Source organism: Polypterus senegalus, chromosome 4, assembly GCF_016835505.1.
Source record: "Polypterus senegalus isolate Bchr_013 chromosome 4, ASM1683550v1, whole genome shotgun sequence".
NCBI lineage: Eukaryota > Metazoa > Chordata > Cladistia > Polypteriformes > Polypteridae > Polypterus > Polypterus senegalus.
Genome location: NC_053157.1, coordinates 102,301,034 through 102,314,741, shown reverse-complemented (window position 1 = coordinate 102,314,741; position 13,708 = coordinate 102,301,034). Strand labels below are relative to the sequence as shown.

General features: G+C 37.0%; 1 protein-coding gene across 3 annotated transcripts in view; it reads left to right on the top strand.

Moving 5' to 3' along the window:
• The window catches only part of smarcad1a (SWI/SNF-related, matrix-associated actin-dependent regulator of chromatin, subfamily a, containing DEAD/H box 1 a), a 285,741-nt gene that overhangs the window by 40,479 nt on the left and 231,554 nt on the right, over positions 1-13,708 (top strand). For all 3 annotated transcript variants that reach the window (XM_039751123.1, XM_039751121.1, XM_039751124.1), the window contains exon 4: positions 4,727-4,793. In XM_039751123.1, the coding sequence (XP_039607057.1) occupies positions 4,727-4,793 (67 nt within the window). The remainder of the gene's footprint in view (positions 1-4,726; positions 4,794-13,708) is intronic.

The following is a 13,708-nucleotide window of genomic DNA, read 5'->3' as shown; positions in this document are numbered from 1 at the left end:
ATGGAAACCCAGGATGCTTTGATAGTGGCCTTCAGCTCATCTTCATTGTTGGGTCTGGTGTCTCATCTTCCTCTTGACAATACCCCATAAATTCTCAATGGGGTTTAGGTCAAACACATTTGGTGGCCAATCAAGCACAGTTAAACCATGGTCATTAAACCTGGTATTGGTACTTTTGGCAGTGTAGGCAGGTGCCAAGTTCTGCTGGAAAATATCAGCATTTTCATAAAGCTTATCAGCAGAGGGAAGCATGAAGTGCTCTAAAATTTCCTGGTAGATGTCTGCACTGACTTTGGACTTGATAAAACACAGTGGACCAACACCAGCAGATGACATGGCTCCTTAAATCATCACTGTCTGTGGAAACTTCACACTGAACCTCAACTTGTATTCTGTGCCTCTCCACTGTTCCTCCAGACTCAGGGACCAATGAAATGCAAAATTTACTTTATTTGAAAAGAGGACTTTGGACCACTGAGCAACAGTCCAGTCTGTTTTCTTCTTAGCCCAGGTAAGACGCTTCTCTGGTTAAAGAGTGGCTTCACACAAGGAATGTGACAATTGTACTCCTTGAGAATCTTCCTCAAATTCTTGAATGGGCTGTTCTTCACAATCATCGCAAGGCTGCAGTTATGCATGTTGCTTGTGCTCCTTTTTCTGCCACATGTCAGTTTTCCTTTAATATGCTTGGTTAAAGCACTCTGAACAGCCAGCTTCTTTAACAGTGACATTTTGTGGCTTACTCTCCTTGTGGAGGGTGTTAATGACCGTCTTCTGGGCAACTGTGAAGTCAGCAGTCTGCAACATTAGTGTGTGGCCTACTGAACCGAGACTGAGAGACCATTTAAAGGCTCAGGACACCTTTGCTTGTGTTTTGGGTTAAGTTAGCTGAGTGGAGCATGGCAACTTGAGTCTACAAGATTGAACTTTCTCACAATATTCTAATTTTCTGAAATACTGAATTTTGGGTTTTCATTACCTGTAGGCCATAATCGGCAAAATGAAAAGAAAGAAATGCTTGAAATATATCATTTATATATATATATATATATATATATATATATATATATATATATATATATATATATATACTCTTGACATTCAAGAGTTTTGTGTGAATGGCTTAGTCTCATGCAGTACTAGATTTTAAAAGTCTGAAATACACTACTTTGCATTCCTAAGAGTCTAAAGAATAAAAAAGAGATTTAAAAATGTTTATAAAGGACCAACTGTTTGTCTTTATATGGTTAATAACTTGACATCAGGAAAGCACATGAGACGATTTTTTGAGTAGGCTGTATGTGAGATTGGTTTGTTGAGTTAGATTAAGCCGCTGTTTTCACCAGGTTGGTTACTGCACACAAAACCCTTGCACACATCCACTTGAATATTCTTAATAGTAAGGCATATGCATATGATGCTCTTTGATACAGTACTCATGCCAAACCTCAAGCTTGGGGTGCATTGTCAGACTCTCTTTTTTTTGGTCCACATGTCTAGCTCCTCTGATGCAAGTCTGTGTTGTATTAATTCTTGGATTACTGCGGTTTCTGAAGTTACCGTTGATACTGTCACATGAACTACTCAGTCTTCACTTTTAAAATAACAATTTTGAATTTTTAAATAAACTTAGTATATCGGTGGCCTGTGATGGATTAGCATGCTGTCCAGAGTTTTTTCCTGCCTTGCCTCCTGTGGTAGCTTGGATGTTTAACCATGTTCAGGACAAAGTGGTTTAGAAAATAAATGACTGACAAATAAATTAGTCATCAAATATAAAAAAAAAACACACATACAAACACAAGCAGGTATTTGTGGCATTATAGGCCCTTGTTAAGAATTGGAGCTACAGTTTCAAAGTGGTTACTATTCATAGATTATGCATGACTTATATAGGTCATGCAATTCTTCATCCTTAAAAGAATTTAAGTAAAATATAAGCCTATTAAAAAGTAAATGACTTGGGTGAAATATTTTTCTTAAAATACAGGGCAAATGGCATTTTCTTTAAACTAAATTTACAATATAATTTATATAGTAAAGGTTCCTGCTTTTCTAATATACAGTATAATAAAGACCGTATGCATTACCAGTACAATAGGCATTGGTAAGTGTGGAAGTAACCCCCGAGAAAGACGGGAATAGTTCAATCAATCAATATTTATTCAGTCACAAATGAGTACATGGATTCCACGTTGCAAGGCAGAAAAGCAAAGTTATGCTTTTTCAGTGGATTTTTATATTTTCTCCCTTCCCCTTATTTATAAAAAAGCATAATAGCAAATTTACCTGTGCTTTTAATTGTATATTGCACAGAAATAGCCAAATGTTTCTGTTTTTTGTATGTTGCAGATGGGGCCCTAAAGAAGGAAAAGTCATCTTTCCTGTGTCTAACATACACATTCTAAATAAAGAAGTTATGCTTGGTCAGCTAACTGCAACCTGTGTTATGAGACGCCTGTATGAATAACGTGCCGTTATAACAAAACAGCTTTTAACCCTTAGTAGCTTGCTAGCAATTAAAATGTCTTTTACATAAGTTTATACAGAATGTCATCTACTCACAATTGCTATTATTATTATGTTTCATACAGTAATCTTGTTTATTTTCGGAAGTTAACAAATTGCAAGCTTAATTTTATATAAGCTGTAAAATAAAGGCATTCACATTTTTTACACTAGAATTACCAGAGCCTATGAAAAAACTTGTAGATCCGTCCCACCTCAAAACGCTTCGCATCTCTCCGTCAGTGTCTTTTGTCCTTTAAATGTGTTGATAAGCAGCAAACAGCAAGCTGTATCGTTATTTGGAACACTTGCCTTTCATATGTGTTCCATGTCTACAATGATCTATGCACAGTAAACACATCGTTAAAACAGAAACGTTTTTCATGTTTTAGTAATAATTGACAAAATATAGACATGAAGTGTATAATCTGTGAAGCTTGAATTTCAAATATCAAAGAAACACTTTCACAAAAGGTAAAAATATAACAGAACAAATGCGCTTCCATTCAAAAATATAACTGCAGAAAAACAACCTGCATTAGGGTGCGACATTGACATGCAGTTGCTATGACAGCTTCGGTGGCGCAATGGTATCAGCTGTTGACTGGTAATCAAAGCTTTTACGGGTTTGATCCTGAAGGAGTCCGTTTTGAGAAGTGAGCAGCTTTTTTATTTAGTTTTATTCTCAGCCACGTTCACGATCCCAACTTTCTGCATTTGACACCATGTTGTTTTCACATAGACACGCTATAACAGAGGTAAACTCAAATCATGAATTAAAAATTCGATTTTGCTCTTACATACAAAGGATGGTGTATGTGCCCAAAACATTAACATTTATATGTTACTTACATAAAAGCCAGATCGAATGTTAGTTACCCATTTACTGTCACCATGTTTTGAGTTTACCTCTGTTATAGCACGTCTATGTGAAAACAGCAATGTCAAAAGTGGAGGGGAGTTGGGTTTGTGAACGCGGCTGAGAGAATAAAACTGAATTAAAAAAAAAACAGCAAACCTAACCTTTACGAGTATCATAAATTACACTGGCTGTTACAGACTGGAATCAAATGTATGTTTTTATTTTAAAGCAGGAATACAAGCAGCTCACTTCTCAAAACAGACTCATTTGGGATCAAATCTGTGAAGCTTTGATTACCAGTCAACAGCTGATACCGTTGCGCCGCCGAAGCTGTCGTAGCAACTGTGTGTCAATGTCATATGCTAACACGGCTTGTTTTTCTGCTGTTATATTTTTGAATGGAAGCGCATTTGTTCTGTTATATTTTTACCTTTTGTGAAAGTGTTTCTTTGATATTTGGAATTCAGGCTTCACACATTATACACTTCATGTCTACATTTTGTCAATTATTACTAAAACATGAAAAATGTTTGTTTTAACAATGTGTTTACTGTGCATAGATCGTTGTAGACATGGAACACACATGAAATACCAGTGTTGCAAATAATGATATAGTATTTATAAAAGGTGTCATTTTGCTTGACTTCTCACTCTATACAACTCTAAGCAACTGACACGCAGGTAAACAGACTGGAGCTGAGAAAACTGTGCAGGGTGGGGGATGTGGTAGCAGGCTGCTTGCTTTTTGCTGCTTATCAACACATTTAAAGGACAAAAGACGCTGACGGAGAGGTGTGAAGTGTTTTAAGGTGGGATGGATCTACAAGTTTTTCCTAAGATCTGGTAATTCTAATGTTAAGGCAAAATGTTTTGTGACTTTATAGTAAAAACAGCTGGAATAATATGGGCATAATACCTAGTGGTATACAACTAAGAACCTTTAACCAGAAATTAAAAAAAAAATCCCATTGTGCACATATTGAAATGTTTTATTCTTTCTTAAGGTTTATTAGGAGAAGACATCTTTAGAATAATTTACCTGGCCAAAACTCATTTACACATTACGCAGGTGAACTCTACATAATGAACATCTTGAACTATGGCTTCCTGATGCAGCAGAGAAAGCAGAAAGTTGAGCTGATTTCCTCATTGGTGCTTTCTTAATATAATTTCCAAGTTTATGATGGCTTATCTCCCCTCAAACATTTACATTTATATTTGCAGCAGAAAGAAGTTGTTTTTATTGGGTTTTTAGAAAATAGTTATGTCCATAAAAATGAGTTAACTTTAGTAGAATTGTTATCTATTTGCTTAGTTATTATTCCTTACCTTAATTTGTATTTATTGTTTGTTTAGGTTATGAAATCAACCAGTACTTTAGATGGGGCAGTTGCATCTTGTCTGATGCGCTTTAATAATGAAGGTGAGTCCTTCCACGAGAACCCTAAATACAAAGAGGACTGTTTCATTTATGTTAGGTAGATTGCCCACTGGGCAGTCTCTTGGTCTGGAATCCCTGCAGATTTTATTTTTTTTCTCCAGCCATCTGGAGTTTTTTTTTGTTTTTTCTGTCCACCCTGGCCATCAGACCTTACTTATTCTATGTTAATTAATGTTGACATATTTTTATTTTTTATTGTGACTTCTATTTTTGTATTCTTCATTTTGTAAAGCACTTTGAGCTACATTTTTTTTGTATGAAAATGTGCTATATAAATAAATGTTGTTGTTGTGAGTCAATGTCAAAACTTTTTTTTATTTTTTTTGGTGGAAGTTCAAAATAAAAAGGTATCCTGTCTATGTCTTATGTGGCTAGGTATTTCTATAACTTCTAGACTGGAATCAACAAAGACAGACCTGTATCAATAAAAAAAAAATTAAACTCTTCTCTGTGCTTATTTATGTAGGTATGATCTCAATATTTTAGGTCATTTAGTTTGCCTAGATGTAGCAACATGTAATTCTCATCGCCAAACTCTGTTTCTCTGTGAGTCCTAATTTCTTTATCTTAACACTAACCTGAAGCCTACACTTTTACATTTGCACTTGGCTATAAGTGATATCAGGATGAGTTTCAAGGTGCCTCATAGCCAAGGTGAGTTTCAAGTGTGAGCAAGAAGAAAAGTTTGGGGTAAAGGAGTTGCTAATTAAAACTAGAATTCCTGAAGCCTACAAAAAAACTCGTAATCCTTGGGGTTCTTAAAATTCCTTCACAGCACCTCTCCATCAGCGTTTTTTGTTTTGTAAATGTTTCGATCAGCACAAGGAGCGGGCAGCCTGTTATCCCATTCTCCCACTGATGGAGCTGAATCCGTGGTAAAATTCTCAGATCTCAAGTCTATCTGGCAATGAGGTGCCAGGAGTTGTATAGGGTAAATAATATAATGTTATTTGGAACGCATACATTTCATGTTTGTTCTGTGTCTTTAACAATCTGTGTAAGTTTATGATGACAGGAACTGCTGAACACATAGCTAAAACAGAAACTTTTCCCATGTTATTACTAATAATGACGTGATGTTTACAATGTGTGAAGACTTTTGCCCAAATATCAAATAAACATGTGCACTTTTATTCAAGAATGTAAGCAAAGAAAAGCAAATCATTTGATTTACATGTTGTCAATTGAAAGAAAGTTGATACGTAGTCTTAAATGGTGTAGAGGTAAGAACTGCTGCTTTATAACCAAAGCTACTGGGTTCAAGTACGGGCTCTGCATTGTGAGTATTGAGCCACTTAATATTACTATAATATAGTAAAAACATACATCTGATTTGAGTCTGTAACACCCGCTGTAAATTTTGGCTGCTTGTAAAAATTAGCATTGTTTTTTTTATTATTCAGTTTTATTCTGTCAGTGACGTTCACGTGGTACAACGAAATTGCCTCTTCCACTCTGAGTTGATGGCATTTATCTCCATTCTTTTCACAAAAGCAGTGATGACCACCGTAACAACAGACTGCTTCTTCACAGTGCTTTTGCTGGCTAATAGACTGTTGCACTGTGACAAAACTCTGCTTGACACCATAAGTAAAATGGGATTTCTACTTGCAGCTAAAGTCACTTCAGTACGTGAGCAATTCACCACACTAGTGTTTAGATCTGGCAGTGCAATGCTAATGGTGTATGTGCCCAAAAAGAAGCAGCCTTTGATTTCAGTCTGTAACAGCCAGTGTAAAGTTTTGCTACATGTAAAAGATATCGTTGAAGGGATATAAGCAGACACACAAACGCTGGTGAATCATGTCTTCTCTGTATTTTGTTGTCACAATTTTTTGTTATTCTGTTTTTTTCTTGAATAAAAGCACACTTCTTTCAGTATAAGTTTGCAAAAGTATTTTATATTCCAGTAACCACTTGAATGAGATTGAATCTGTCTCTGCCTCACTTGTACACATACACACACACACACATTCATACATGAAAACGTCACTGTTTCAAAATGCTGTGCCATTTGAGCATGAGTTGTCATTTGAACATTTTTTTTTTCCAATCTTACCTGTACTGTAAAAAGTCTGTCTGTCTGCATTTTCAGTATCATGCACTATTCTATCCAGTAGGGGGCGCTATCTCCCTTGTTGGAATAAGTTCTTTTGTAATTGCAGCATGTTACATAACCCAAAACTATATAGATATAATAGTAAAATGTGATACGGCGGTAAGAAATCACATAGGAGAAGTAACTTGGGTTTCGTTAGTGACAAATTACATGACATAACAGACGAGGAAGCCATGACAAGACTATTACTGAAGTGGGAGCTCTATGTATACAGTCTGCCATTTTTGTTGCTGCGCTGGAAGGATTTTCAGGATCCAATGACGTTATCTCCCACCCGTCCGTTGGCTTCAAAGGTGTGCCAGGCAATATTCCAAGGCTTTATACTCTCTCTCCATGTGCAGGCCCCCAAAAAGATAAATCATGCCATTCCGAACAAGGAAAAGAAGATCCAATTTCATGCTGACTCCTACACACAGAAATAGCGCACTTTACCCATTTGCAGTTGTTCTTAACTTGTCTCGTCTTAAAATGCTTGCCTAGCAGTTCTTGATGATGAGACCCTGTGTGCTTTGTGTTAGCTGTACATGTGAGAAGAAAAGAAAAGCAGATTTAAAATATTTGCGCAGAGCACAGTGACACATTACTCATATTCTAATTACAACCATAACGTGGAAAAACTGGCTGTTACAGACTGAAACACGATACCAAGAAGACATGATTCACCAGTGTTTGTGTGTCTGCTTATATCCCTTCTGCGATATCTTTTACAGGTAGCAAAAATTTACACTGGCTGTTACAGACTCAAATCAAAGGCTTCTTTTTGGGCGCATGCACCATCAGCATGGCACTGCCAGATCTAATTACTAGCATGGTGAATTGCTCATGTACGAAAGTGACTATAGCTGCAGGTGGAAGACCATTTTACTTATGGTGCCAAGCAGAATAGTTTTGTAGTGCAGCAGTCTATTACCTAGTGAAAGAGCTGTGAAGAAGCTGTATGTTGTTATGTTTCTGCATTTGTCCAGAAACGACTTCATAAGCTTTATAACCACAGACTTGGAAAGTCTTTGCCCTGGGTTGTTACTCAGAAAACAGTTCTCAACAAAACGTTGCTAGATGTCCGAGATCGCAACAAATTTGTCGTTTTGCACACGTTCTACATTGTTGTCATTGTTGTCAAAGTGCAAATGCCGCATGTTAGCCTTATAGTGGTTACGGAACATCATATCTTTCTTTGATTGCCAGTACAACAAATAGTTCTGAGCAGGCATCAACTTTATCACCAAGTGTGGTCATTGCTGTTCTTGTGAAAAGAATGGAAATAAGCACCATCAACTCAGAGGTTGAGAGGCAGGTTCGTTGTACCACATGAACGTCTCTAATAGAATAAAACTGAATAATAAAAAAATATGCACTAACTTGTACAAGTTGCCAAAATTTACCCCGGGTTTTACAGACTCAAATGAAATGTATGTTTTTATTATATTACAGGTAAAAATCCATTACAGCGAATATCTTTACTACGAAATTTTCATTACAACGAAGTATTTTTATGGTCCTGACAGTTTCCTCATATGACATGAGTCTATAGAAATCATGTTACAGTGGAACCTCGGTTTGCGAGCATAATTCGTTCCGGAAACGTGCTCGCAATCCAAAGCACTCGTATATCAAAGCGAATTTCCCCATAAGAAATAATGGAAACTCAGATGATTCGTTCCACAACCCAAAACTATTCATATAAAAATGATTAATACAAAATATAAAGTAAAAATACATAAAACAAATTAACCTGCACTTTACCTTTAAAAAGAATCATGGCTGGTGTGAGTGAGTTTCTAAACTCGTGTGGGATTCCACCCAACGGGACGACACGCGGAAGAGCGCCCCAAAGCAATCGCAGTCTCCCAGCGCTGTAGCAGTTCGCCGTATAAGCACATTTAAAAAGATCACAGACATGCTATAAACGCCTGCCGTCAATGGGCGATACAAGAAACATTATAAACATCCTGCTGCAATAAATAACAGCGCTGTTGCTGTTTCAAGCTGAAGGCGGCTGGTGGTGTTAAAGTAATGAGACTCAGCTTCGTGTTTTGGGGCGCAAGATGGGGACTCGCACTTCACAGCGCGCACACACACACACAGTCACAATGCTGTAGTAAACAGTATACGCTTGTACAGATGATGACTATATGAGTGAGGCAAACAGACTCAGACGGAGAATAGGAGACAATTGCCCTTACTCGTAAACCGAGGTTCCACTGTACTACGAAATACATTCAGCTGTACTTTCATTACAACAAAGTGCCCAAAAGACCTTGGAATGCCTGAATGAATCATTCACAGAGCAGTTAGTTCTTAGGTCGCAGATCCCCAAACAGAAACAAATTGTTTTTCTTTCTTCGAACTTTCCTCGTACTGTGTTTTTTTTTTTTTGTTTTCTATGATTTGTTTTCAGTGATACCTTTTGCTTATTGCGCGTCAACTTTTGAAAAACATTCATTGGAATTTAACTCATTGTCACCCTCCTATAGAAATGGCAGACACAAAAAATGACAACAGTTCATATTAGAGAAAAAAAAAAACCTTACAATTTTTGGGGCTGTCGATTTTGGCAAAAAAAACCAAAATGTTGCCAGTGAATTCAGAATTTCACCATCGACACTCAACTTTCTTGAAAGGCCGAGCAAAAAAAGAAGAAAAATCTTGGGTTTGAAAATTTATGGAAACTGCTGCATTTAAAGATGTCAAAAAGCATTTTTTTGTGGTTCAGTGATGCCCATTCAAGAAGCATACCTATTAATGCAGCACTCATTCAAGAAAATGTGAGGTATCTAAACTCTCTTGGGACCTCCCCCAACTGGATAACATACAGAAGAGCATCCTGAAGTGCGATCACTGCGTATGTAGAAGACTGTTTATCCATTGCCAGGGCAACAGCAGCCACACAGCTCTGCTGCGACTTACTACCGAAGCAAACAGAAAAGATCTCGATGGGTGATGCAAGGAACCTTGTAAATGTAGGGAACAGAATTACTTGCACAGTAACCTAGCCACAGCCCTGCCTGACTGCTGTGTCTGTGTATAGGGTTGTGGTAGATCACATTACAATAAATAACCGTGCTTTTCCTGTTTCAAGCTGAATAAAGCTGGTTTTATTAAAGTACTGAGACTCATCCTCGTGTTTTGGGGTACAAGACAGGGACTTATAGCTCAACCACGATCTTTTAGGATTTACTTCTGTGGCGCCTCACTGCACCGCTGTGAGCCTGCTGTTGCACTGCCCCGACAACGGACAGTCTTCCACAGACGTGGCAATCGCGCTTCAGGACGCACTTCAGCATGTCATTCCCGTTGTGTGGGGGGCGGGTCCCAAAAGAGTTCAGAAACCTCACAATATGAAGAAAAGGGCGATTCGGCTTGTGATTGATAACTGTGATGCCCACAACGTGCTTCCAGATGTTAGATAATGTTTGTGTTGAATTCCTCCCACCCAATTGCACAGCAGTGCTTCTGCCATTGGATTTGGGCATCATTTGCACCCTGAATGTGTATTATCGCAAGGAAAAACTGAGAAAAATTCCCATCGGCATAACTTGTAGAGAGGAAGAGATTAAAATTAACACAAAAGAAGCTATTGAAATGATTGCAAATGCCTGGACACAAGTTAAAGAAAGCACTATAGTGACAAATACAGAAACTCATTACTACGAAATTTTCATTACAACAAAATATTTTTTAGGTACCTGGCAGTTCGTTGTAATGGAATTTTACCTGTATAGCAATAATAAGCGGTTCACTACTCACATCGCGGAATGCCTGTACTCAAACCCAGTACCTTTGGGTTATAAGGCAGCAGTTCTTACCTCTGCACCATTCAAGAACACATATCAACTTCCTATCAATTGACATTTGAGCTTGGGTTTTTAACTGACGGCAACATGTAAATTGAATGCTTTTTTTTTCCTTTGGTTATATTGTTGTTTAATTGATATTTGGACTAAAGTATTCACATATTATACAATTCACGTCATTATTAGTATACTGTAACATGGAAAAAGTTTCTGCTTTGGGTATGTGTTCAACATTTTCTGCCATCCTACACTTACACAGATCATTGTAGACACGGAACACACATGAAATATATGTATTCCAAATGACATTATATTATTTACCCTATACAAATCCTGGAACCTCACTGCCAGATAAAGAGACGAGATCTGAGAATTTCATGACGGACTCGGATCCATCAGTGGGAGCATGAGATAGCAGGCTGCCCGCTGCTTGTGCTGATCGACACATTTACAAAACAAAAGATGCTGATGGAGAGGTGCGAAGGAATTTTAAGTACCCCAAGGATTACAAGTTTTTTCGTAGGCTTCAGGAATTCTAGTTTTAATCAGTTAATCCTTTACCCCAAACTCCTCATCTTGCTCACACTTGAAACTCACCTTGGCTATGAGACACCTTGAAACTCATCCTGAGGTCACTTGTAGCCAAGTGTAAATATTGATTCTGTTGTCAGGATTCTTCATTCTTTTGCTGCAGGGAAACCAAGCTAAAATCCCCGTAGTACATCTGCATTCCTCAAGTCATAAGCTTTTAATTGTCCTTAAAGTGCTAGTTCGGTCAGGCATCATGCAGTCTGCTTTGTTAAATAGGTGATACAATGCTATATTTTCTTTTTGGATCCTGTGTCCTGCATCTTTTTACCAAGCGTACTTGACCACCCTCATTTTCTTAATAGGAGGTCATATATTATTGTTATTTGCTCAGTTAGGTACCATTTAATGTTCTTTAGGTTTGAATAGTTTGTGTTCCTCACAAGCTGTGTCTCTTTTTATCCGGCAGTGATGTCCTTTTTGAGACCTCACATACACCTGTAAAGATTACTGTGCCCTACATTCCCAAGCAGGAATATGCATGCAGGACTTCTGCATTTGATAGTGAGCTGTACACTCTTGTCTTCTCACTCTTCCCGCTGCCCTTGGCTGTTTTTTACGGTAACTATTTTCAAGGAACCTCTACATACGTAAGATATTTAGAAATCCAGATATTTATTTGTAATTTTATGAGATTTGTTGTGTGTTTGCTACCTTAAAGGAAACTTTATAATGCTCAGTTAAAGTGGGCTGTGTACAGACATGTACATTAATTTTCATAAAATGTTTGATGGAAGTTCAAGTTAATTTGCAAACTTTGGCAGATGTTGTTCATTTTATTTTCTGGTTTTTAATTCTTTGCTCACTAGAATATATTATGGCAAGTCTGAACTTTTTTTTTTTTTTCTTCTTCTTCTTCTAACACTTTTGTCATGCCTTAATTTATCATCTGCTTCTTTTGCATGCATATAAATATTGACCACCTCCTTCAGGCATGTAATTGTCTGATTTAAATATTTGTTAACTGTTTAGTTACCAGTTTTTGTTTTGTTTCAGAGGACCTATTTTTCCCCCAAACAAACACATACCTTCAAAACTATGAAAAACGATCATTATCTACTTACTTGATTGTTTATTGCTTACTTGTCAGTCAGCTAAGATTCTCTAAAAATGTTAAACTATCACTTTAGCTTAATTGTATCAACTATCAAAACTTTCTTCTGCATCTGTTGTTTGTTGTAACCTTCTCATCCTTAATCTGAACACTTTAGTTATGATGTGTGTTTTATTTTTCTGCATTTTCCTTTGCTGTCCCTCCGTCTACCTATCTCAAAACTCCTAAGCCTCATCTCCTTCCGGAAAAATCAGTGACCTCAAGTTACTCCCTTTTCATGAATTAACCTGTTTTGAGAACTGTTATACTGTTCTGTGTTTATTTGTTTTGACATTTTTCTGTGCTGTAAATCTATGCTTGAATTAGTGTAACTTTTACATTTAAAGCCTGGACAAAAAAGCTGAATGCATATGTGCATAAAGTTCACAATGTTAATTATAAACTGCTGGTTATTGATTAACATTCTTAGTTATTTCCCTTATTTGTGCAGATTCTGCAATGTACTGTATGTAGATGCAGTATTCTAGTGAGAGCAATGTATTTCATGTTACAAAACAAAACTTTCTTTTCTTAGCATAGTAATTTACAATGAATAGTCAGAGACGTAAAAGCATAAAACACTGTTAGTAATTAATTGGCATTAAAGGCATTTACATAGATGGAGAACTGCTGAGCCAGCCTGCTTATGGTAAAGGAGTAATTGGGTAAAACACATTTCCAAGATCATAAAATATGAGTTTTTGAAATGCTTCATCTTAATAGCTGTAATATTATGATTGCCAGTCCTATTTTTTCAGTGTGGAAGTATATTCTTAAAATTTTCAGTTGTGAAGTACAAGTATTTATTTGCTTTTTGTGTGATTGTGTCTTTAGTTTAACTAGATTAGTTCCCACCTTGCTCTCAGTATTGCAGAAATGGGCTATTGAAGTTGCATCTTAAAGTTGATAATTAACAAATCATTTCTTTTGATTTTAGTTGAAAACAGCAATGATTACCATATATACTTGCGGATATGTTCTCCCATGGATAAGTTGGGACTTGATTTTACTGTATAATTTCTGGTATTTTATAATGTCGGTCGTATAAGTTGAATTTGGAAAACTCATGCTATTAGTCTAAGTGATTAACACTAGAATTACCAAAGCTTACGAGAAAGCTCGTAAATCCGGCCCACCTTAAATCCACTGGAACGTCTTCATTCAGCGTCTTTTGTCTTATAAATGTGTTGATAATACCAAGCAGCAAGCAGCCTATTATACCATTCCCCCCACCACCGGAGAAACTGTAAAAACCTCTCCCAACTGGAGACTTGTTTATCAGTGAGTCAGGTACCTAGGCTAA